The 24,469-nt window shown below is 45.5% G+C and overlaps 1 protein-coding gene across 1 annotated transcript in view; it reads left to right on the top strand.

Annotated features, from left to right (window-relative positions):
• The window catches only part of SPON1 (spondin 1), a 211,336-nt gene that overhangs the window by 137,195 nt on the left and 49,672 nt on the right, over positions 1-24,469 (top strand). Inside the window, exon 7 of the mRNA XM_075567377.1 lies at positions 10,750-10,814. Coding sequence (XP_075423492.1) covers positions 10,750-10,814 — 65 coding nt within the window. The remainder of the gene's footprint in view (positions 1-10,749; positions 10,815-24,469) is intronic.

The raw sequence follows: 24,469 nt of genomic DNA on the forward strand, positions 1-24,469 counted from the left end.
GAACTACTAATGGTCCAAACTTAAAGCAGCATAATTCAAACACAAATCAATGCTGTCATGGAGGTTTTTATTAGAATGTGCAGTCAGTAATAGATTTTCTGTATAACTTAATGGAATTGCACCAAGCTGTACCCACATAAACGTCATCAATAAACCTTTGTTTGTAAATGAGAAGACATAGCAAAGACATAACTATAAACTAAAGGATATGTTTCAACTGCATTAAAGTCGAGATAAAGCAGTTCTACCTACAGTATATGCAGTATTTCAGAAATCCTACTACTGTAATAGACAACTAAATGTAAAGTGTACAAATTATACCAGTTGTAATTAAACTAATTGTAATTCGTTAATTGAACGGAGGATGTTGAGAGAGATTTGATTTATAATGAGAAGAATTAATCATTTATTGATCGTGTTAATTAATTATCCATGCAGTTCGTTAAATTATAATGCTCCAGCTGCCTTAAAATTGTGACATTATATCATTATTATTATTATCATTATATGCAATGTTTTTCATTTAAATTTAGTAACAAAAAAGGGGTAATTTACCAGTCTCCAGGCTCTAAAACTACTTCAATGGTCGTTTTAAAAACAACTGTTTTGCAGCCACGAGAGACCCCCCTCGCCTGTCTATATTTTGGCTTAGACTACACATCAGTTAATTTTACTAAACAATGGGGTCAATTTAATAAAGTCTCCCAGGTGCATCACTGGGACAAAACCGGTGCAAAAACACTGCACCATATTTGCCAGAAAGAAATACCGTTGCTCTCAATGAGATTCCTTCACTTTAATAAATCCGCTGCAGTTTCAGGCACCCGTTCAGCTGGTCAAATATATAGCAATACTAGGGTAGAGAAGTAGCATACGATTTATCCGAGAAAAGTGAGTCAAATTCTCCCAACTGTAAACTGGATCAAACCTGGTCCAAAATACGGCCCCAGATTTATCAAGGTATAAAATCCCGTTCATTTCAGTAGCGATGTTTTATCTCCGTGAATATAGTGCGTTATTTGGCGCCCATTTTCCATCCGGGAGAGTTTGATATATAACCCGACAAGACGCTTTCCTCATCTTCATAAACGTTTATACTGTATGCCCCAATTCTAAAACACAGGGTGTGATTTTGAGCTGTTTAAGGACACGCGGAGTTGTCTCGCAAACTCATTGTATGGGCGTAACCTGACGGTTTTTTTGCAAGAAATAAGACCCCCGTTTCGAGTTGGCCAACAAATAGATGCAAAAGACAGTTTGCGTGGGGGCGATTTAATATAACGACTTGACCATCAGAGCAGAGGCGGGACTACTCTTAGTTTATTTAAATGGACCTATTTTATATTAGTGTCCTATTTAAAGTTGGATTGCTGACTGTTCCTAATTTCAATTGCAGAAATTGGCAGAGCACTGCAGGATAATGAATGAAGAGATCCAGAGGGGCTCACATTTAAAAAAAATGAAAAAAGCCCTTTATTGCCCCGAAACGCGTAAGTGCGTCTTTTTTTTTTTTTACTATGCTGGGGTCTGTTATGATCCAATAAAGAATTGATTTTTTTTACATGTGAGCCCCCTCTGGGTCTCTTCAGTCATTATCCTGCAGTGCTCTGCCAATTTCTTCAATTGTTCCTGCTGCTACTCTACCAGGCAGAATCAGAACTGACCTCATCAGCAGGAGACCAAGGACAGACAAGTTGCAACTGAGACCGACAAAGTGAGTTTCTTCAGTTTTTGTCAGATCCTTTATATATTATTTATTGGTTATCTCTGATTCTGGGGAGATATTCTTTGTGCCGATCTGGCTTTTTTTGTGATTGCTATAGGCCACACTAGGCACTAGTGTCCCCTGTATACATTGAATTGATACTACAATCAACATTTAAGGAGGCCATATTTATAATATTATATGGACTAGTCATTTTTTGGATGCACTGGATTCACCTTGTTATTGTTCCTAATTTCAGACGCCTGCTTAATAATGCACCTGAAGGGACCTGGGACTAAATCAGATTACACTATAAAACTCAGCATGTGCAACATATTTTCTGGAGCCATGGCTGTGATTGCTGCTGGCTTTATGCACAGCGGGTACATGGTAATTCTTGCTATTGTTGTAACGTACGTGCTCACCACAAACCTGGACCGGACCTTAGGGCTGAGGTGGGGATAGATATACACCGACCTTAGACCACGAAGCCTGATCCGGGTTGCGAATTCCGTGGTCGTACTTAGCCGGGTCAGGACAGGAGAAGGCAGGATAATCCGTGGACAGGATAGGAGAAGGCTGGGTAAACGATATCCATGCTGGGGTTCGGCAACAGGACGCTTGAGCGAAGATGCTTTCACGTAGAAGGAAGAGGAACAGGGGATCCAGTGCTTCAGCACAAACAGCACTCCCTAGCCGGGTACAGCTGTGAGTAGCGGAGGCCACTGGAAGCAGAAGATTGCAGCAGGTAACAGGGACAACGATGCAGGCCTCTGCAGGAGGGATGGGGATCCAGTGCATCAGCACAAACACCACCCCCTAGCCGAGTACAGCTGAGAGTGGTGGAGGCTACTGGAAGGACACTGCAGACCGGACAAAAAACACTGAGGCTTCAGTGTAACCGCGGCCGCGCAGTGGCGTCTGCCAGTAACTGAGAACTATGACAAGAAGGCCAGGCAGGCCAAACACAGGCTGTGGCAAACACAGTTACTAGAGAAAGTCTATGTTCAGCAGCCTCCTGGTGGGCGGGGCAGGAGTTAAATAGAACAGACAGCCAATGAGACAGAGCTGCATAGGAGGCAGCAAGAAGCAGGCTGCAGTCTAATTACAGAAGCAGGTGATTCTTGATTGCAGGTTCAAGGGGGAGTTTCCTAGAAGCTGCAAGGTTCTGTAAGGACAAGGTTTCAGCAAAACCCAGGAGCGGATTCCTTACAATTGTTAAGACTAGGCCAAGACTATGGAGTACAAAGGAAAGCATGAATAGGGTCAGAGTTTATGTTTTTGGCATGCCTGATGATGAGGTGCTCCAGAGGTACCACCTAACACATCACATCATCATGGAAGTTTTGGAGGTTATTCAATCTTCTCTAGTTCCTAAAATTACACGAGAACAGCTGTCCTTCCAATGGCCAAACTGCTGGCTGCAGAGATCCCGTCTATGAGGCTCAGGTGTTCCAGACTGAGGTCGGTCCCCCAAAAGTAGCATTGTAAGGGAGTGTGCCGATGCAATTAAACACAACCGATAGGCACACATCATTACGTACATTTAATGCTCGTGATTTTGAAGGACGCTAAAATGACGTATAGCCAATCTAAGGAGTCATCATATTTTACGACCATCTGCTACTGACTGTAGTGCCGAACTCTAAATTGGCTCCTTATTTCTGACATTGACATATATAGCAATCTGATACTTCTGGCCTCTTCGACTGAGCCACTGATTGAGCCACCTGTGCTGAGGCAGGGATATCCTGAAAACCTCACCTGTTGGGGGGTCTTGAGGACTGGAGTTAAGAACCCTGCACTATATAGTCATGTCTGAAAGTCTTCTGCCTGAAAAACTGGAGCAAAAAAATGGGACCAAAGATATCAAAGCAAAAAAAAAACCCACTGTGTCCTATAGGCCCTTTTTTGTTTTAATACATTTTGGTGCTGGGTTTTTTTGCCCCATTTTTTGCAACTTGGAGACTTTGATACATGACCCCAAATGTTTTTGGTTGACCTTTTCTGTTGTCTAAAGCGAAGTTATGTAAAGTTATATGCATTATAACTCTATACTGCAGTGTTTTCGCATTTTCATGGGGCTGGGCAGACTCTCAAATCGAAACAGCTGTTTAAAATGGAACTAATTACATCAATAATTAAAGTTTCATATCATGGTCCATAACAACACAGATGTGCTATATAAAGGTTAAAAATAATACAGCAACAACAGCAACTTTAATTCTGCTAAAACACGAATAATTATTAGTAGCAAATGTTACATATTTTAGTGTAGATCTAGGATTTGTAAAATGACTGTGTAAAGCCTTTAAAAAAATACAATTAACTAATTTTATCAAAATATAAAATGTCTAGCATTTGCTGTTCTGGAGAAAAAAAAGGCTAAACCTTAAAGCTGAAAGCCATTGAACGAAGGCATTTCTAAGGTGACAATTAACTGCGTGAGGTATTAACTCGCCAAAGTGGTATTTAAACCTGTTGCCGTGTAACAATAATGAATAGGAAATTAATACATTCTGAAAACCGTCATCAAATTAAGCCCTAGCTTTCTTTCAAACGACAGAAATTAAATATTTTATTTGAAGCCCTTGCGGAATAATTGGCACCGTAAAGGAAATTCAAGTGCGTGATGGCTGCTGTATCCATAGCAACAGTGTTGTTCAGAATCACGGCCTAAATAATCTTCATCCAAATCACAGCATCGTTATAAGAAAGCAGCATGGGTCAGGTCATTTTGGTGCGACTACTCTAATATAATAGTGTTGAATAGGGGAAAAAAAAGAAAAGGGACTATGTTTCCCATTCAATAGAGCATACAAAGTCATTTTCTTTTCAATGGAATTCCATCCCCACCTAATATGTTCTTGCTATCCTGTGGGGAATATCCTTGACATGCACATACTTATCTATAAGTGGTATTTAATGGGACCTTGAGAGACCCTCTGAAAACAGCCTTAGGCAACCCCGCACTAAGAACAGCTCCTATGTGACTAATTTAATGTTCACTGCCACTAACGACTGGGGACCACATTTACAAAGCTAAGAAAATAACCCTGCCACCTACTCCTGTGCCCCCGTGAATACGTTTTAATGGTGGAAGGGAAAGGAGTAGAATGACCTGACTTTATTGGAATGGTTCCCTACTTGCAGCGGTGCGCAGAAAACTTGTCCCTTCTGGTTGTTTTTAAATACTGTGCATCGTGAGTCCTGTTGTGATCCCAAAAGATCAAAGCGTCCTGGCATGAATTGGTGCAAAAAGTAACCACCCATTTATACCCTCCCCCACATACACCCAAAAAAACCCATGGAACGCTGTGGGGTCTATTCTTGTAGCGCCGACGTTGTCAGTGCCATACAAAGTGGTTTGGCGTGTTCAGAAGTAACGGAATGAAATGTGAGGGAAAAAATACACTATTCTCTATTGAAAATCGCTTCTTCTTAACGGCGTCTACACACAGTGGCAAATTCTCGGCCACAACGCTCGGATTGTAGAATGGCCTGAGGTGCTAACGCCATCCCCAGTCTGACTTATGGGTTTTGCTCTCTCAGCCACACCCATATTTCCGGTTCTGGATGTGACTCGCAATACTAATTTCGCCCGCCCTTGAGGTAGTGTGGAGAAATTGCGAGTTTTTAGAAGCGGTTTGCATAACGGTGCTACGAGATTTGCAGTATTTGTCAAAAAATGCAGGTTTGAGGCTTTTTTTTGACAAATCAATGGGATTGGCAGAATCAGAGGGAAACCGCTTCTAAAAAAGCCTTTTAGACACAGATTTGACATACAATAAGTGCTTACAGAATAGCAAAGCGCACCAATCCCTTTCTATAGGGCACTATAGAAGCGGTTTGCACACTTCAGAGCTACGAGAACAGGCCCTTGTATCTTTTCTTCTCCAATTATTCTTGTGCTGGTTTTTTTTTTAAAACCAGATTTGCCCATTTTGCGTCTGCGAGTCTTTGCAAATAACCGCTCTTGTTTCATTTTTTATTCTTAAACTTGCCTTCCATTTATCTGCTTGAAATAACTTGGCAACGATGAATTAAGCAGAATGAACTTGCTTAGTTTGGCTCGCCTCTCCGGCCTAATTCTGTAGCAAGCTCAGGAACTGTATCATTTGCCAATAATCATGAATCTCCATCACAGTGACACATGGGGCTTCATGTGCGATCTTCAACAATGACATTTAATGGTATGCAGGTTGCAGTGTTGGCGATGCTGCTCAATTAAGAGCAATTTATATAAATAAGTGGCACGTTTTTAAACATTCTTTTTGTAGATGTATTGAAATTGTCACAAATAACATACACAGTCTTAGCAAGCGCAAAACCCAAACTCACTGCATAATATATATATATATATATATATATATATATATATATATATATATATATATATACCATAATACTGAGTTAAGTTATGGTGAGTAAAAAAAAGTGACAAAAACCCTCCACAGGAAAGCAAATATGCAAATATAACTGTATGCTCATCTGCATGTCTTAGGCAGGTCTGCAACCCCGCCTTTCCCCATTATCACCCAGCATACAGCACTTCCACTGCAGCAAGGGATTCTGGGAAATGACATGCAAATGAGCACACAGTGTCACTTTTTGCCTCAAAAACCATTTTTAACATGGTTCCCTATAGGCTTAAGCTTGCTGCAGGGTCACAGCTTTGAGCACAGCCAGGGTTAAGGTGCATACCCAGAAAACCACCCACAGACAGCTGTTTCGACCTTGATGGGTCTCATCAGTGTGGGGTTGATTTTAACTGGATATGCATAAGAGGCTATGGGATAGGCTATACCATAATACTGAGTTAAGTTATGGTGAGTACAAAAAGTGACAAAAACCCTCCACAGGAAAGCAAATATACAAATACAACTGTATGCTCATCTGCATGTCTTAGGCAGGTCTGCAACCCCGCCTTTCCCCATTATCACCCAGCATACAGCACTTCCACTGCAGCAAGGGATTCTGGGAAATGACATGCAAATGAGCACACTGATGAGACCCATCAAGGTCTGGTTTTCTGGGTATGCACCTTAACCCTGGCTGTGCTCAAAGCTGTGACCATGCAGCAAGCTTAAGCCTATAGGGAACCATGTTAAAAATGGTTTTTGAGGCAAAAAGTGACACTGTGTGCTCATTTGCATGTCATTTCCCAGAATCCCTTGCTGCAGTGGAAGTGCTGTATGCTGGGTGATAATGGGGAAAGGCGGGGTTGCAGACCTGCCTAAGACATGCAGATGAGCATACAGTTGTATTTGCATATATATATATATATATATATATATATATATATATATATTTGTTTGTAGAAATTGGAGTGTTTCTTTGTCTATTGTTGTACACTATACTTAACAGCAACGTGCTCAACTCCAGTCCTCAAGGGCCACCAACAGGTCAGGTTTGAAGGAAATCCCTGCTTCAGCACAGGCGGTGCAATCGATGACTGAGCCCCGTGTGCTAATGGTGGGATATCCTTTAAACCTGACCTGTTGGTGGCCTTTAAGGACTGGATTTGACACTCCTACATTAGCCCATTATCCTTCTAGTTCCCACACCTCTAGCTAAAATATGATGTGACTACCCTTAGGAAGAGCTTTATTCTACATTCACTGGAGTCGGCTCGTTACCATTACTAGAGTAGGCCCATTACCGTCACTAGAGTAGGCCCGTTACTAGAGTAGGCCAGTTACCGTTACTAGAGTCGGGCCGTTACTAGAGTCAGGCCGTTATCATTACTAGAGTCAGCCCATTACCGTTACTAGAGTCAGCCCGTTACCGTTACTAGAGTAGGCTCGTTACCATTACTAGAATAGGCCTGTTACCGTTACTAGAATAGGCCCGTTACCGTTACTAGAGTCGGCCCGTTACCGTTACTAGAGTAGGCTCGTTACCATTACTAGAATAGGCCTGTTACCGTTACTAGAATAGGCCCATTACCGTTACTAGAGTAGGCCCGTTCTAGAGTCAGCCTGTAACCGTTACTAGAGTCGGCCCGTTACCGTTACTAGAGTAGGCTTGTTACTAGAGTCGGCCCGTTACCGTTTCTAGAGTAGGCCCGTTACCGTTACTAGAGTAGGCCCGTTACCATTACTAGAGTAGGCCCGTTACCATTACTAGAGTAGGCCCGTTACCATTACTAGAGTAGGCCCGTTACCATTACTAGAGTAGGCCCGTTACCATTACTAGAGTAGGCCCGTTACCGTTACTAGAGTAGGCTTGTTACCATTACTAGAGTAGACCCGTTACCATTACTAGAATAGGCCCGTTACTGTTACTTAAGTAGGCCCATTACCATTACTAGAGTCAGCCCGTCACTGTTACTAGAGTCGGCCCGTTACTAGAGTAGTCCCGTTACCGTTACTAGAATAGGCCCGTTACCGTTACTAGAGTCGGCCTATTACCATTACTAGAGTAGGCCTGTTACTCTTACTAGAATAGGCCCATTACCGTTACTAGAGTAGGCCCGTTACCATTACTAAAGTAGGCCCATTACCGTTACTAGAATAGGCCCATTACCGTTACTAGAGTAGGCCCATTACCGTTACTAGAGTAGGCCCTTTACCGTTACTAGATTAGGCCCGTTACCGTTACTATAGTCAGCCTCTTACCATTACTAGAGTAGGCCCATTACCGTTACTAGAATAGGCCCATTACCATTACTAGAAGAGGCCCGTTACCGTTACTAGAGTAGGCCTGTTACCGTTACTGGAGTAGGCCCGTTACCGTTACTAGAATAGGCCCTTTACCGTTACTAGAGTAGGCCTATTACTAGAGTAGGCCTGTTTCTAGAATAGACCCGTTACCTTTACTAGAGTAGGCCCATTACCGTTACTAGAGTAGGCCCATTACCGTTACTAGAGTAGGCCCATTACTGTTACTAGAATAGGCCCGTTACCGTTACTTGAGTAGGCCTGTTACCGTTACTGGAGTAGGCCCGTTACCGTTACTAGAGTAGGCCCGTTACCGTTACTAGAGTAGGCCCGTTACCGTTACTAGAGTAGGCCCATTACCGTTACTAGAGTAAGCCCGTAACCGTTACTAGAGTAGACCCGTTACTACAGCTCAACTCCGTTATAGCGCGATCCGCTACAATGCGGATCGCTTATAACGCGGTTTGAGCGTGGCTCCCGATTTAAAAACATGTCCATTTTTTTATAGCGTCTGTTTCATCACACCAATCCTTTGGCGTAGCAGGTAGGGAATTTGTACTAGCCTATGAAAAGTCCTGGGTTCGATTTCTGCATGGTGTAGGGGTGTGGTATGTGTCCGTTAGGAATAAAGCATTGAATGTTTAAAAAGAAAAAAAAAATTCCCACATGGTGTAGGGTGTAGAGAGATGCTGGTAAGACCTCGTGTGGCGAAATGTTATAACACGATCCCGATTATAATGCAGTCTCATTCTGTGGACCCTGAGGGCCGCGTTATAATGGCGTTCAGCTGTATTACTAGAGTAGGCCCCTTACCGTTACTAGAGTAGGTCCCTTACCGTTACTAGAGTAGGCCCGTTACCGTTGCTAGAGTGGGCCCATTACCATTACTAGAGTAGGGCCTCTCCTTTAAAAAAATAACCCCCTCCATATCTGAGTTCAGAATTGTAAGGTAGTATGCAAATTATAAACTAAAACTCTTGTAGCCTTATTATACGCGGTGTGAAATACTGTACAATGGCATTCACAATTGTGCTCCGGATGGCAAATCACATAGGACCAGAAATGCAAACATAAGATTCATAACATTGCTGTATTGTGGAGTGAAAGCATCAGACCGTGAGTGCTCTAGTCTTGTAAGAAGTATGAGAGCAATTACCTTGTAGAAGAGACTATCTGTTTAAACAAGGTTACGTGAAATCAAGTCAATGCGTACAGTATAGAAATAAATGGATGAGGAAGGCAACAGTATTCCCGTTAAATTCAAAGGCCAACACGGAGGAATGCCAATTACTCATCATTTATTATTTCAGTTTTTAGTTTAATTGGGGAACACAGAATGCAGAAGTAGAGAAGCGCAAAAACCCCCACCTGATTTGGTAACTGTAACACTTTGAACAAATTACCGAGGAGCGCTCCGCTGGGAGATATAACGGCCTTTAAGAAACAGTTAATAAATGGCTTCTGTGTGCCCCAGTCTTGTTAAAACAGTCTGCTGTTTTGTTCTAAGCTTATTAAACGACCTACATGTTTCAGAAACTGCTGAGAATGAGATTTGCAAAGCCGTAAAATGTTTGTGGGTTGGAGCTAATTTCTTGACGTTGAAAAGTGGTGTTTTGGCGCTTGTGTTCTGTTTCAGGAGAACTTATTATCCACGAAGTGCCCCCCCAGATGTAGACACACTCTATAGCTCTAAAGCTCTTCTATTTCCGAGCAGCTTCTATTTCCTTTCAATATGCCATGACACAGACCATAAAAGCTTTTGTGTGTGAATTTAAGACTATGTTTTTTTTTAAAACTTTAAATAAAACTTATTCCTTTAACACATAGATTTCCATCTACCCTATTGGTCCACTCTATAGACTAGAAAGCTAGAGTACTGTACATCATCAGGGTTTGAGAAGCCCTGGTGCCGGGATGGCGTGATGCTTAGAACTTCTTCGTTGGCGCCCGGTGGGGGGGGATGTTGTGCATGTAGCATGACAGCATTGGTGGTACAGCTGCCTATCATCACCCAAAGTCACACCCCATAATAACATACACAATGCCTACAGGCGCGGCACTTACCCCTTCACTCTAAACAAAGGTTGCAACCCTGTTAGTCATTAGGTATCTAAGGGGTCATTTGTAGGGGTGATTTTTATGGTCATTGAGGGGGTCTGTATGGTCATTTTGGAAGGTTTATATTGTCAATGGGGGGGCTATTAGTCATGTTGAGGAATCTTCTATGATTATTTGAGGTTATCTATATGGTCATTATGGGGGGCCAGTAAGGTCATTGGAGAGGTTTGTATAATTATGTGTATGGTCATTTGGGATGGGTCTGCATGGCCAAACTCCATTGGGATGCCCTGTGACAGTTATTCTCTTTTATATATTTTACAGGGCGATGAAGTACTCACAGTCATCAAAGCAAAAGCGCAGTGGCCCGCCTGGCAGCCTCTGAATGTGTAAGTGGCTAGAAAGAAATGTTTCCAATTGAATTGTAAGCTCTTTATGAATTTGTAGTGCTGAGTGTGACGGTAACTTTATGACAGGCTATAATAATACACCAAAAATATACCTGGGTTAAACTGAACATGGCTGAGATATGATAAAATATAATTTATTCCTTGAAAAAGGTGAACACACGAGATTATACAAATAACAAACAAAATATAGATACTTACTTAAGATGGAATGATGAAACAGTCAGAAATCTGGACTGTTAGTTCATACAGCAATCTTGAAAATCAGAAAGGAAACGAAGAACATAGAGCATAGGCTGAGCCCCATTTTTATACCATCTCAAACCCATCTCTTTAAACCTAGGCGCCGAGCTGGCTAGCAAAATCTATTTGAAGTAGATTCTTCTTCCCCTGCAGGTGTGAATTAGGACACTTGCAAAACACTCAACTCCTTTGTTCCTGGCCCTAGTATAAACAATCAGGGCAGTTAACCTTTGATCAGAGGGCGTATGCTAAACCATCCGGCTGCCCTTCCTGACCCATTAGCATAGCAGATGGGGTCTGCATTTTCAGAGCAGATCCAAAATACCATATACACTTTAATATCTTCACATATTAATAAGTTCCGTTCTGGTCGGCTCAGTGGGTCGAAAAGTGCCAGTTTTTTATGCCTACAGTGACTCTACATAGTGGCCAAATTTCAACTCTTTGCGACCCCCAGAACCGGAGATACATAAATGCACTTTAAAACATTTTTAAAATACAGGATTTGTCCCTTTAAAAACGAATCTCTGCTTTTCACTCTTTCCCCATTGAAATCAACGGGGTCCGCCGCCATAGCATTGAATGGCGGGCTCCGCCGTTGCCGTCAATGGGGTTTCCCGCCATAGACTTTCAATGGAGAAACTGCCGCCATTGAAGTCTATGAGAAAAATCACAAATCTTTACATTCGCCCACACTCCATCTGGTTGGTCGGAGAGGGCTGGGAAGGGTCATGCATTAAAGCCGGAACCTTGGCTACATGCCACCCAAATCCCATCCCTCTGGTCATTCCAGAACTGGAGATATGGACTTACATTTTTCATCATTTCACACTTAGCCGTTTTTACGCCACGCGGCTTTTCCCCATTGGAATCAATGGCCGGCGCCGCCATCGACAATGCATGGGCGCACGCCGCCATTGGAGTCAATGGGACCTCCGCTCCGCCATTAAAGTCAATGGTGCGACTCTCCTTCTCCGCTCGACCCTTTATGGGGGTCCCTCATTCCTGGACCCAGTGGGGGTCGTGTGTGGGGGTTCCTAGGGGCTAGGGGCAACAAAAATTTTATTCCCAGGTGCCCTAGAACCTAAGATTCCCACGCCAATTGTCATTGAACTTCACCGAAGTGATTAAACTCTTTTTAAAGACATTGTATCCGCTTTTGCGGTCTGCGGTTTGGATGACTGCCAACCTGTTCCTCGAGGCCGGCGTTGAGGAATCTCCATTGAAGTCAATGAGCCCATTGACTTACAATGGGAAACCGCCGCTCCTCCTCTCGGACGCCACCTGCTGGTCGTCGCTGGAAAACAGGTCCAAAACCGCTACTTCTGCTAATAGAACGCATGGAGTCTCAATGGCGACCTATGGAAGGCTGCAAAATGGAGCCTGAAAAGGCGGGAAAAGGGAACAAAGGGCTATAATCACTAAATTAACATTAACCCCTTCCCTCCCTCATCAACCCTAGTGTATGTGTGAGTGCAAACACCAGGATGAGACATTACATTTACACAGGGGAATAAACAGTTGGATACTGAAGTAAGGTGAAAACACATTGCTGGACCCCTGTCCAGTTAACCCCTTGCTTCCCAAGTGAGAGTCGGGGGTGACCAAATGGGGTGTAACCCCTTTAATCCCTCTCTCATGACACTGAGTTTGTACAGTATGTAGTGCAGTACTTGGTAGGTTTCAGAGGTAATATGACAAACTAGATTTCTCTGATAACTGTGCTGCTAATGTTTGCTTCTGGTTTGCAGCCGTGAGACTTTGATACATTACACTATCTGGAGGAATTCTTTCTTTTTAAAAAAAAATATATGACACCAGGAAAAAATGCACTGAGAGTTACCGCTCGCTTTCAAGTACTGTAGTGCCGACTATTCTAACACAAACCAGTGGCAATCGCCAAAAAGACCCAGGTACAGGCTGGGTACATGCTGGGTGTAGTTTAAGGCAAGTTTAAAGCATTTCTGCATTGACTAATGGCCCATCAGATTAACAGCGGGGGTCCCTGGCAGCCCCATTCAAACTGAATGGGACTGCCAGGGACACCTGCTGTGTTAATCCGATGGGTCATTAGTCAATGCAGAAATGCCTTAAACTTGCCTTAAACTAGCCAGGTTACACCCAGCATGTACCCAGCATGTAACCGTGCTACACTGGCGACACACTTTATTCGAGCTCGGCTAGTCCCACGAATTCTGGTATACCCGGGTGTATTGAGGTTTGTGACTGTTTTCTGCCCGAGTGCATTGAGGTATTTTCCAGGCAGGGATTGAAGCATTTTATTCCCGCTGGCTGTAATACTGCACAGTATATATATATATACTGCATTACAATTCATGAATTTATGCCATCTGGTAGACACGCGAAGCATTGCAGCCTATTAAATCCTAATCATTATCATTTAACAGATCAGCCGCCCGTCAGCCAGGCATGAACCCAGGCTGGGAAGGCAAACACAACGGGGCTTGTCAGAGGTGAGGAGCGGCGCATTCCAGGTATCTGCCAGGCACATACTGGGTATTTGCTCGAATAAAGTGTGTCGGTGCAGTAGTTTAAGGCAAGCTTTAGAATACTCGTTGTCTCGTTTGTATGTCCGGGGTACAAAATGAAATGTTGACAACATTAGGAGTTACATTTACAAACAGCCAAAGTCTTGACACCATTTGCATATGAAATAAACGCTTTGGTGGCAATTAGGCCAACAACATAGACAGGCCGGTGCAATAAGTACTGTATGCAGCGGCTACTCCTAGGCTCGCTGCTTCACAAATGGTTCAAACACCCAGCACTTGGATAACCTCCCACTTTAAGTGACCCTCTTTGCTTGCGCAAATGCCTTGAAGGGAGCAAAGCGTGCACGTGCAGTAATAGTGCGTGCTCCAGTCTATGAATCGGCCTCCGAGGCAAACATCTGTTATCTGCAAAACCCATTCAAAAATTAGCATCAGATTTATGAAAAGATAAAAGTCCAGTTGGAAAGTAATAGGATTTGGTTTTGCAGCCCGGGGGCTTTGTCAGATGACCTCTAAAGGTTTGCTACCATTTTTCAATGGACAAATTGTGCCAGATTTTGTCATGGAATAAAATCGGATTACTTCAGTTAAGATTGATCTGGCCTGTCCTTGCCCTTCTCTTTCTGATTTAGGCGTCCAAAGAAACTTGGGTTTTCATTCGCAAAGTCCCCCCCCACCCCCCCGAAGCTGTTCTGCAAACAAGCCTGCAACCCATTGTGGGAAAGTATTCCTTTCATCTCTGGCCTCAAGCTAATAAGGATTAGAACACGGAGAACATGAACTAACTTCAACTTAGTAATTACTATGTATTCCCTTGCAAAATATATAAAGTTTAAATAGAAATAGCCATTAAAAGCACATTAGTTCAGCACGGCTATTTTATATGCTCATTTTAGTTTGTAAGAACACATTATTAATAAGTGCAAAGGTTGTTAATTTAGGTTAATGACATTTCACTCGTACGATTCATTAAAATGCCAAAGTGACCCTACTTTAACAAGTTACTGCCTATTACCGCGGACTTGATTTCCAGTGAACGTTTTTCTATCTGCAGAACCAATTGATAAAATTGTAAATCCTGCAAGAGCAAATGAGATTGCAAATTGTTGTTTAGCTCAATTAGTTAATTAATTAAGCCTTTGACTATTCATCTGAGAACTTGGATTAGAAAGAAAAGAAGCATATAAGATACTTCAGCTTTCTCTTTCTATAACAAAACACCGACCTAATCTAAGGTGGGACAGATAGTGCCCGCAGCGGTGGTCAGTCTGCGGAAGGACAGGAATACACTATTTTGCCTTTTTCGCATAACTATATCAGTTCACTGATTGTAAACATATATATTGTCCTTCTTAATGTGCTACAGAATGTTATTATGATGTAATAGAGAGAAAAGGAAGGTGTCTGCACTGTAGGACAAAGAGCAGGATGCAGGTTACGGCCGCGCTTATAGTGCCGGCGATCTCGACGTCGCGGCAGAACATATGTATTGCCGCCGTCGCGTGCGCTTATAGTAGAAGCGAGGCGATGGAGCGACAGCTTGGTTGCGATCGCTGGAAGTCAGGTCAATTTGATTTTTCCAGTGTGACGTCACCGTAGTGTCGCTGTCGCCGGCGATGGCACTATAAGCACAGCCAACAAGAGCAGACTACGGGCTACAAGAGCAGGCTACGGGCTACAAGAGCAGGCTACAAGCTACAAGAGCAGGCTACAGGCTACAAGAGCAGGCTACAAGAGCAGGCTACAGGCTACAAGAGCAGGCTACAGGCTACAAGAGCAGGTTACGGGCTACAAGAGCAGGCTACGGGCTACAAGAGCAGGCTACAGGCTACAAGAGCAGGCTACGGGCTACAAGAGCAGGCTACAGGCTACAAGAGCAGGCTACAGGCTACAAGAGCAGGCTACAGGCTACAAGAGCAGGCTACAGGCTACAAGAGCAGGCTACGGGCTACAAGAGCAGGCTACGGGCTACAAGAGCAGGCTACCAGCTACAAGAGCATGCTGCAAGGATGGAGGGTACAGGCTACAAGAGCAGGCTATGGGCTACAAGAGCAGGCTACGTGCTATAAGAGCAGGCTATGGGCTACAAGAACAGGCTATGGCTACAAGAGCAGGCTATGGGCTACAAGAGCAGGCTACGGGCTACAAGAGCAGGCTACGGGCTACAAGAGCAGGCTACGGGCTACAAAAGCAGGCTACGGGCTACAAGAGCAGGCTACGGGCTACAAGAGCAGGCTACGGGCTACAAGAGCAGGCTACGGGCTACAAGAGCAGGCTACCGGCTACAAAAGCAGGCTACCGGCTACAAAAGCAGGCTACCAGCTACAAGAGCATGCTGCAAGGATGCAGGGTACAGGCTACAAGAGCAGGCTACGGGCTACAAGAGCAGGCTACAGGCTACAAGAGCAGGCTACGGACTGCAAGAGCAGGCTACAGGAGCAGGCTACGGACTGCAAGAGCAGGCTACAGGCTACAAGAGCAGGCTACAGGCTACAAGAGCAGGCTACAAGAGCAGGTTACGGGCTACAAGAGCAGACTACCAGCTACAAGAGCAGGCTACCAGCTACAAGAGCAGGATGCAGCGATGCAGGCTACGTGCTACAAGAGCAGGCTACCGGCAACAATAGCAGGCTGCAAGGATGCAGGCTACAGTCTACAAGAGCAGGCTATGGGCCACAAGAACAGGCTACCAGCTTCAAGAGCAGGCTACGGGCTACAAGAGCAGGCTACGGGCTACAGAGCAGGCTACAGGTTACAAGAACAGGCTACGGGTTACAAGAGCAGGCTGCAGGCTACAGGCTACAAGAGCAGGCTGCAAGGATGCAGGCTACAGTCTACAAGAGCAGGCTACTGGCTTCAAGACCAGGCTACAGGTTACAAGAGCAGGCTATGGGCTACAAGAGCAGGATGCAGGCTACAAGAGCAGGCTATTGGCTACACGAGCAGACTACGGGCTACACGAGCAGGCTATTGGCTATACGAGCAGACTGCGGGCTACACGAGCAGACTACGGGCTACACGAGCAGGCTATGGGCTACACGAGCAGGCTAGAGGCAGCAAATAGAAAGGAAAAACATTTCAAGAAAAGGCATGCGAGTAGCCCACAAAGCGGAGTATATCAAATACAAGGATTGCACTTGACATTATCTTTTCAAAGGCCATCTATTTATGCAGTTAGCTAAACTATGTGACATTGCTGCTTTTATACACAGTGCGTCGTTCAATGTTCTAGCAGAGGTGTTAGCCCTGGAAACATGTAGGGTTTCCATAGTAAGTGATACCTTTTAACAAACCAACAAAAGAGTTGAAATGCGATGCAATTAAAGTGTACAGCTAATTAAAATGAGTATGTGAGATTTCTGTTTAGTTCTTTAGCGAAGGGATAATTTATAAGGTTGCAGATTTAATAAGCTTTTAAAAAGACATCAACGAAATGGTCCGTCCATAGTATTCCATTCATGGTGTCTGGCCCTAAGCCCTGATGATATGGGCCTGTGCTTAGTGCACACCGCATATAATAGCATGTTCTTATATAGCGCTCTTGTGGTACGCAGTGCTTTACAGAGACATTTTGCAGGCACAGGTCCCTGCCCCGTGGAGCTTACAATATATGGGGGGGGGGGGGGGTTTGCACCTGAGGCACAAGGAGATAAAGTGACTTGCCCATGGTCACAATGAGCCAACACCGGGAATTGAACCAGGTTCCCCTGCAACAATCTCAGTGTCAGTCAGTGTCTTTACTCACTGAGCTGCTCCTACTCCCTATATAGGCATACGTATGTAAAAAGTGGCGTCGTGGACAAAGGAGCCCTCACATGTTTTTTTTGCTAAGTGTTTCTCAGGTTTGCCCTGTTTTGGGAATACTCGCTTTACTATACGGATTGTGAATGAAACAATTTAGCACTGTTTTGTCGAGCACCAAATTCCTGGCAGTAAGAAGTGGGAGAAGGAGCGTCTCCATGAGTAAAGACACTGACTGGCACTGAGTGTGAAGCAGGGGAACCTGGTTCAATTTCCGGTGTCGGCTCCTTGTGACCTTGGGCAAGTCGCTTTATCTCCCGGTGCCTTCCTGCGGGCCTTTGGGCCTTCCTGCGGGTAACCTGCATGCAGGAACACGCTTTGAGTGCCTATGTAAAGATTTCTCCAATAAGAAAGGTATGATTTCTACTATACATACCATGTTGCAGGAACCACATTCAAGTTCCCAAATCTCATATATGTTAAATTGGGAGAAGGAGTTGAACTACCCATTGAAAAGTGGAACCCTATCCCTCCATTTGTACAAATATTAAAGAGAATGTATATAAGATATTGTTTAGGTTCCATAAAACGTTGGTGCCATGCACCTGCAAGAGGAATTGCGGGGGCAATAGGATCCATGTTACATAGTATCTAGCGGGAATGTCCAGTTATTTCAAAATATTTTAGATCATTTACGACCTCTTGAAAATAAAAATTCCCCCAAAACTCCTGTATTAGGCCCGGGCCATTGTGCCTTCTCCCGTGCGGAGGCGCGCGCGGGCTGAGGGAACGCGGGGGCTTTCCCTGGCCATGGTGGACGGGCCACAGGGGGATGTTCCTGGGGGCATTCCTAGTGACGTCACGGAGCTGGTTCGCCCTCATTGGGCGAACCGCTCAAGTGACCTATCTGTCACACTGATCGCGCAATATACGCCCGCTCCCGCTTCCGCGCGCACGCCACATGGACGTGAACACTGCCTTAAGGCAATATGTTCGCGCATCCGCACGGTCTGCGGCCTTACTCTCTTAAAGAAGCTGGCAATTTCTTTGGCAATTTTTTTTTTTTTAACATACTGTAGCATTGAAGCCGGGGGTCTCCTGAGTTGAACCCCATTCATTTCAGCTCCGGGAACCTCCTGCTTCCCGGAGATACTTACCTCCGTAGTGGGTACCGGTAGCCACTCCGCTCGGCTGACCGGGTTCATGTAATGACGGAGTTTTCGAAGTTCCAGCTTCCTGCGGGCCAATAGGAAACCGTGACATCATCAGGTCCTGGCTTTAAAATTTGCTGAGATGCCGGCGCCCTCTTTAGAGGTCTGTAGCTTGGGAAGCTGTTTTAGGTAACGTCACTTTATGAGACCTGATTTAACAGAGCTTTGAGGATCCCTAGGAGTCTGCGCGGATATCAATATGGTCTCACCCTATATGTGGGGGGAAGAAAAATATCAGCGGGGACTCAGAATTCAATGCAAAAAAAAATCTATTAGAACATACTGATCAGAGGCCCACGCGTTTCAGCTGGGACTGAAATGCGTAAGCCTGTGACCAGTATGTTCCAATACATTTTTCTGCCTTCCATTCTGAGTGCCCGCTGATATTTTTCTTCACTTCATGCTTTGATTCTGGGGGCCTTTACTAGGTAGCCCCCCTAATGGCATTCGTGCAGCATAACAGTAATTTTCCACTTTTTTTTTTTGTTTTGTGGTCTGAGTGCATTGAATTCCTACACTCTACTTTCGACTTACCCTTTATGTGGACATGTATTCCACATGGTGCAAACCTTCATAATATGGCTAGATACAGTACCATGGGCGTCCACGGGGGGGGCAAGGGGGGGCGCTTGCCCCCCCCTGGATCCTCGCAGTCGCAGCATTAATTTAATAAAATATGCTGAGGGAGGAAGAGGCAGCTGAGCCGCGGCCCGGGATTGGATGGGAGGCGGGGCTAGCTGCAGCAGTCACGCAGGGGTGGGGGCCGCCACATGCTCTCCCGCGCTGACCGCTGTAACTCCCCATCCGGACCGGCACCCAGACTCTCCCTCTGGCCCTGCTCCCTCCTGCACCCCGGCAGACGGCAGTGTGGCCGCATTATCGCATAAGGTAGGGAGTGGGACACGTGGGACCAGGGAGAGATGGCATGGAGATGCGGGGGAGAGACTGAGATTGGGGGGGCAATTTGGCAAAGAAGCTTGGGGGGGGGCGAGGGAGATTGGGGGTGGGGGGAGGTTGGGGTGGCAAAGAAGCTTGGGGGGGGGGCGAGGGAGATTGAGAGATGTGAGATGCAGGGGGGGAGAGATGGGAGATGCAGAGGGGGGAGAGATGTGAGATGCAGGGGGGGGGGAGATGTGAGATGACGGGGGGGAGAGAGATGTGAGATGCAGAGGGGGGGAGAGAGATGTGAGATGCAGGGGGGGAGAGATGGGAGATGCAGGGGGGGAGAGATGGGAGATGCAGAGGGGGGGAGAGAGATGGGAGATGCAGGGGGGGAGAGAGATGGGAGATGCAGAGGGGGGGGAGAGTGTGTTTATGAATAATGTGGTGCAACTGCATGCAATGGTGTTTTTTTAATATTTAATATTGCTTTATTAACCTTCAAGCTTTCTCAAATTTGCTTGAAAATGCACCATTTGCCCACTTTTTTTTCAAAATTTTCTCGGGGGGAAAACCCCCCTTATGCTGGTTGGGCTCGCTCGCCACGGTGCACTCACCACCACTTTCACGCCGGGCACTGGCCGTTAAAATTATGCCCCCCCCCGAAAAAATTTCTGCAGGCGCTCATGTACAGTACACTAGTATTTGAAAATATACTGCTTTCCTTTTAATGCTAAAAAGGCTTATGTAAAATCAAATATTTTTATCCCATGCACGTTAGGCACATTTCCACACCCTACCTGCTACAAAGTCCCTAATGCAAATAAGGTGCAATGCAGGATGCACAGTGCTACGGTTCTTATATACCCGATGAAGGACCCTGAGAGGTTCGAAAGCTTGTTACAGATCAACTACTTGCTGGTCCAATAAAAGATATCATAGCACAGGGCCTGTCTTAGGATTTGCGGGGCCAAGGGCGGCAAACTGGCAGCGGGGCCGCCCCTGAAAAAAAGTTAAGGGGACTTAACTTGAGGTGCAGGCCGTCTTCGGCAGTGTCACACAGTCATGATGTCACAGCAGCATTAGACGTCACGTTGCCATGGCAAAGCGTCGTCATATGACATCTCAGCATCATTTGACGTCAGCCACCATGCTTCCTCCTCTCCTTCTTCTCCCTCTTCCTGTCAGCGCCTGGATCCAATTTCCGCACTCCCTCATCCAGCTCCCCTCTCTGGTCAGGGGAATAGTTGTATCCCGGCACCGATGGAGGGAGGGAGCGCGGGGCCCCCGAGGCCCAAGGTTGGCCATCTTACTCTGACACCACCATCTCCCCCTCCCTCGTTATTACATGGAAGAAAGGACCAACACGGCTCCCCCACCCTTATTTGCTGATCTTATTTCAGGAGTGTAATATCATAATTTGATTTTTTTGTGGGTGGGGGGGTGTTTTCCCGGAGACCTGACTGAGTTGTTTATTGGTAAACACAGCAAGCGCTTGTTTGGATTTTGTGGGGGGGGGGAAAGTGAGTCATAATAACTTTATTTCATATGGTGTTTTTCCCAATGGGACACAATGCGCGTCACAATTACAGTATAACGCGCAGTACGTAACACACAGGATTGTTACAGTCCCTGCCCAGAGGAGCTTACAATCTATGTGTTTGGTGCCTGAGGCACGGGGAGATAAAGTGACTTGCCCAAGGTCACAAGGAGCCGACACCGGGAATTGAACCAGGTTCCCCTGAGTCACACTCAGTGCCGTTGTGATCAGAGTCAGTGTCTTTACTCGCCAAGCCGCTCCTTCTCCCTAACATATTTCAACATAATTAAATATAATTTTGCATTTATACCTGTATATTGTCTTCCTGACCCCAAAATGATTTCCGTTTTTCCCGTGAAAATATTCCTTTGGCATTACCATTACCGCATGACCGCTGGATAAAAAGCTTTTGCCGTTAATACAAACATAAAGGCAGAAGAAACCTTTAGCATAATATATGTTGGTTTAATAGAAGGAAACAACATTTTCTTTCCAGGTAGGCAGTTATTCTGCTAAAAAAAAAAATTATAGGTCGACAATTTCTTATAACCATGGCAACTGAACTGGGTTTCAGGCGCAGTTGTATTAGCCTTATCAGGTAAGAGACAGCTGAGATATATCCAGTGCACAAACTATCTTTTGATGTTTGTTGAAAATAGAACATTTTTACCCCCTGGATGAGGAAGAAAAGCAGATCCATATCTGAAGCGCGAAATACAGGAAGAATTCATTTGCCCCCTGCTCACCACAAAGACATATTAACAATGACTCTATGCCCTTCACACGAAATGTTCCATATATAACCCCATCATTGTTTTACTAACTAATGTACAGCGCCCTGGAGAAGGCTGCTATATAAATGTTATTATGAGTAAATAAATCCAATTTTTAGCACAAAGTGAAATGGATCATTTCATAAACTAAGTGGAGAATAAGTCGTTGAGCTGTTACTTTTCCATGTAAAATAAAAGTTAAAAATCCATGTAATATCTACATTTATAAAGCATCTTAAAGCAGCAGGTCCTACGGTACCTACACCTTACATTTGTTGCCATCTCTACATAAGGATAGGTCAGGATCTGGATGTACTGTACAGGATGTTTCTGTCTGACACATTGTATTGAAGCATTGTCTTATTGTTGTAGAACCTGAAAATGGTTACTCCATGTATACAATGGCCTGACAACCTACTGCTGCGGCCAGCTTTACTCTAACATTTACCCGTGGTTACCCGTGGCTTTTTTCGTCTGGCGCCGAACTTGGCCGCGCGCCAGCCGCATCTTCCCCGTATCTTTCCCTCCCCCTTCCCCTCCCCTCGCGCCCCCCTGGCTGCTTCGCCTCTGCACAACGCATACCCCCTTACCCCGCTACCCCGCCTACCCCTTCAGCCTCCACCCATCTTCGGGGATGCTGCCGGAACCCCGGCACGCACCCTGGCACGCGTGACCGGCGCACCAGTGACACGCGGCACGCGTCAGAAAGAAAAAAAAAACAGCTGCGTCTGCCCGCACATTGCGGCGGCGGCCGCAGGAGAATAAAGGCGGCCGCCACTGTAACATCTGTAGGTCAGTGGTGCCCAGCTTCCAGCACCGGCCAGCCGGGCCCCCCACAGCCACGGGCCCGGGGCTCTCATCCCGACTCTCCCCCCCCCCCCCGTCGGTGGCCCTGGCCGTCGTCAATCTGAATAGTGGTGTATCTTCTTTGGTACATCTGCCACTGATGCCCACCACATTGTTTAGAGTAGCCCTGCTCAAAAATGAAACAGTTTAAACAAATACTGTATCACCAGCTGGGACATGACAAGAGCAGAGGACTGTGAACAAGTATTAACACTTGCTACATGCCTTCTTTCTTTAAAGCTGCAGAACAAGCAATATAACGTGTTTTTTTTTAAATAAATCAGTTCTGTACTATGAGAACATACTTGTAGCATTTAAAAAAACAACAACAACAACAACAGCAACTCTGAATGACATTTTGAATGTATTATAATGTAACAAGCATTTTTTGTTTCTATAGCAACCATTTGCAAAGTCCCATCCCTTTCCTCTTCTGAAACAAGCTGTGACACACCCCTTTTTCAGCCCCGCCCTCTCTCTAGCAGTGCACAAATTGTATCTAGTGACTGCCTGGTCACATGATCTTCCCCACTGAACTTTGCATCTTAGGTCCTCTTCTGCTGCACTGACAGCCATTTAGTGAGCCCCCGAGCCGAATCTTCGCCGATCGATCACAGGAGAACGGATCGATCGGCAACTTAGCTAATTACTTACCATTGTGTGGATTGTATTGATGCGCATATTAGAGGGGAAATAAACAAATAAACAACGGCAGCTTGGACTGCAGCTTTAATATCCGGCACCTCTTGGCCGGGTTACGGGCTGGGTGGCCAGCAAGTGATAGAGATTACTGTTCGATTTCATTGCCACAGCACAGGATATTTTTATCTTTTGCAAAAAGTAATTATTTGTTAGAGTGAATATATTGCCTGTGGATGTTCCATCACGGATAGCTAGAGCACATCAGTATTGATCGGCTGCAAAATGCCGGGGCGGCGCCGTTCTGCATGTGGGCGGCGCCGTTCTGCATGTGGACGGCGCCGTTCTGCATGTGGGCGGCGCCGTTCTGCATGTGGGCGGCGCCGTTCTGCATGTGGGCGGTGCCGTTCTGCATGTGGGCGGCGCCGTTCTGCATGTGGGCGGCGCCGTTCTGCATGTGGGCGGCGCCGTTCTGCATGTGGGCGGCGCCGTTCTGCATGTGGGCTGCGCTGCAATAATTGCTGTGGGAATGCACTTCAGAGAGAATTCATATTTTGAGATATACTTTTCACCTCCCCGAAAAAAGTCATTGCACTTGGATCAAAGCAGCAGCGTAGTTGCAGAAGAGGGTCGCATTTTCTGGTTTGGAAGAATAAGGGGGTCTAATAATGCAAGGTTTCCCAAATCCCCCTCAGAGCCCCGATCCAGATGCGTTTGTGAGGCAACCGACACAAAGGCAAATCTGATGCAAAAACCCCGGCGTTCCTAAAGCCTGGCATGGCCGGCGGTCCCCAAAGAGACGTTTAACCATAACCACTGGCCTAATGGTGTAAAACAGGGGCGGCCACCTCCAGTCCTCAAGCCCCCACAACAGGTCAGGTTTTCAGGATGCTTCAGCACAGGTGGCTCAGAGGCTCCGTAGACGTCTGAGCCTCTGATTGAGCCACCTGTGCTGAAACAGGGACTGATTGAGCCCCCCGTGCTGAAGCAGGGGCTGATTGAGCCACCTGTGCTGAAGCAGGGTTATCCTAAAAACCTGACCTGTTTGTGGCCCTTGAGGACTGGAGTTGGCCACCCCTGGTATAAAGCAAACAAACCAGGTTCTAAGCCCGGCGTTAGTTTCTTGGACAAATTCACGTAACCTCCCTGTTTTATTCTGTCACGGTAAAACTGGAATGGATAACCTTTACCGTTGCACTTCTCCTACACGTGCCAGAAAGGCACTGCTTGCTATTGATCTTGCTTTGCAAAC

This window comes from Ascaphus truei, chromosome 12, assembly GCF_040206685.1.
Source record: "Ascaphus truei isolate aAscTru1 chromosome 12, aAscTru1.hap1, whole genome shotgun sequence".
Lineage (NCBI taxonomy): Eukaryota > Metazoa > Chordata > Amphibia > Anura > Ascaphidae > Ascaphus > Ascaphus truei.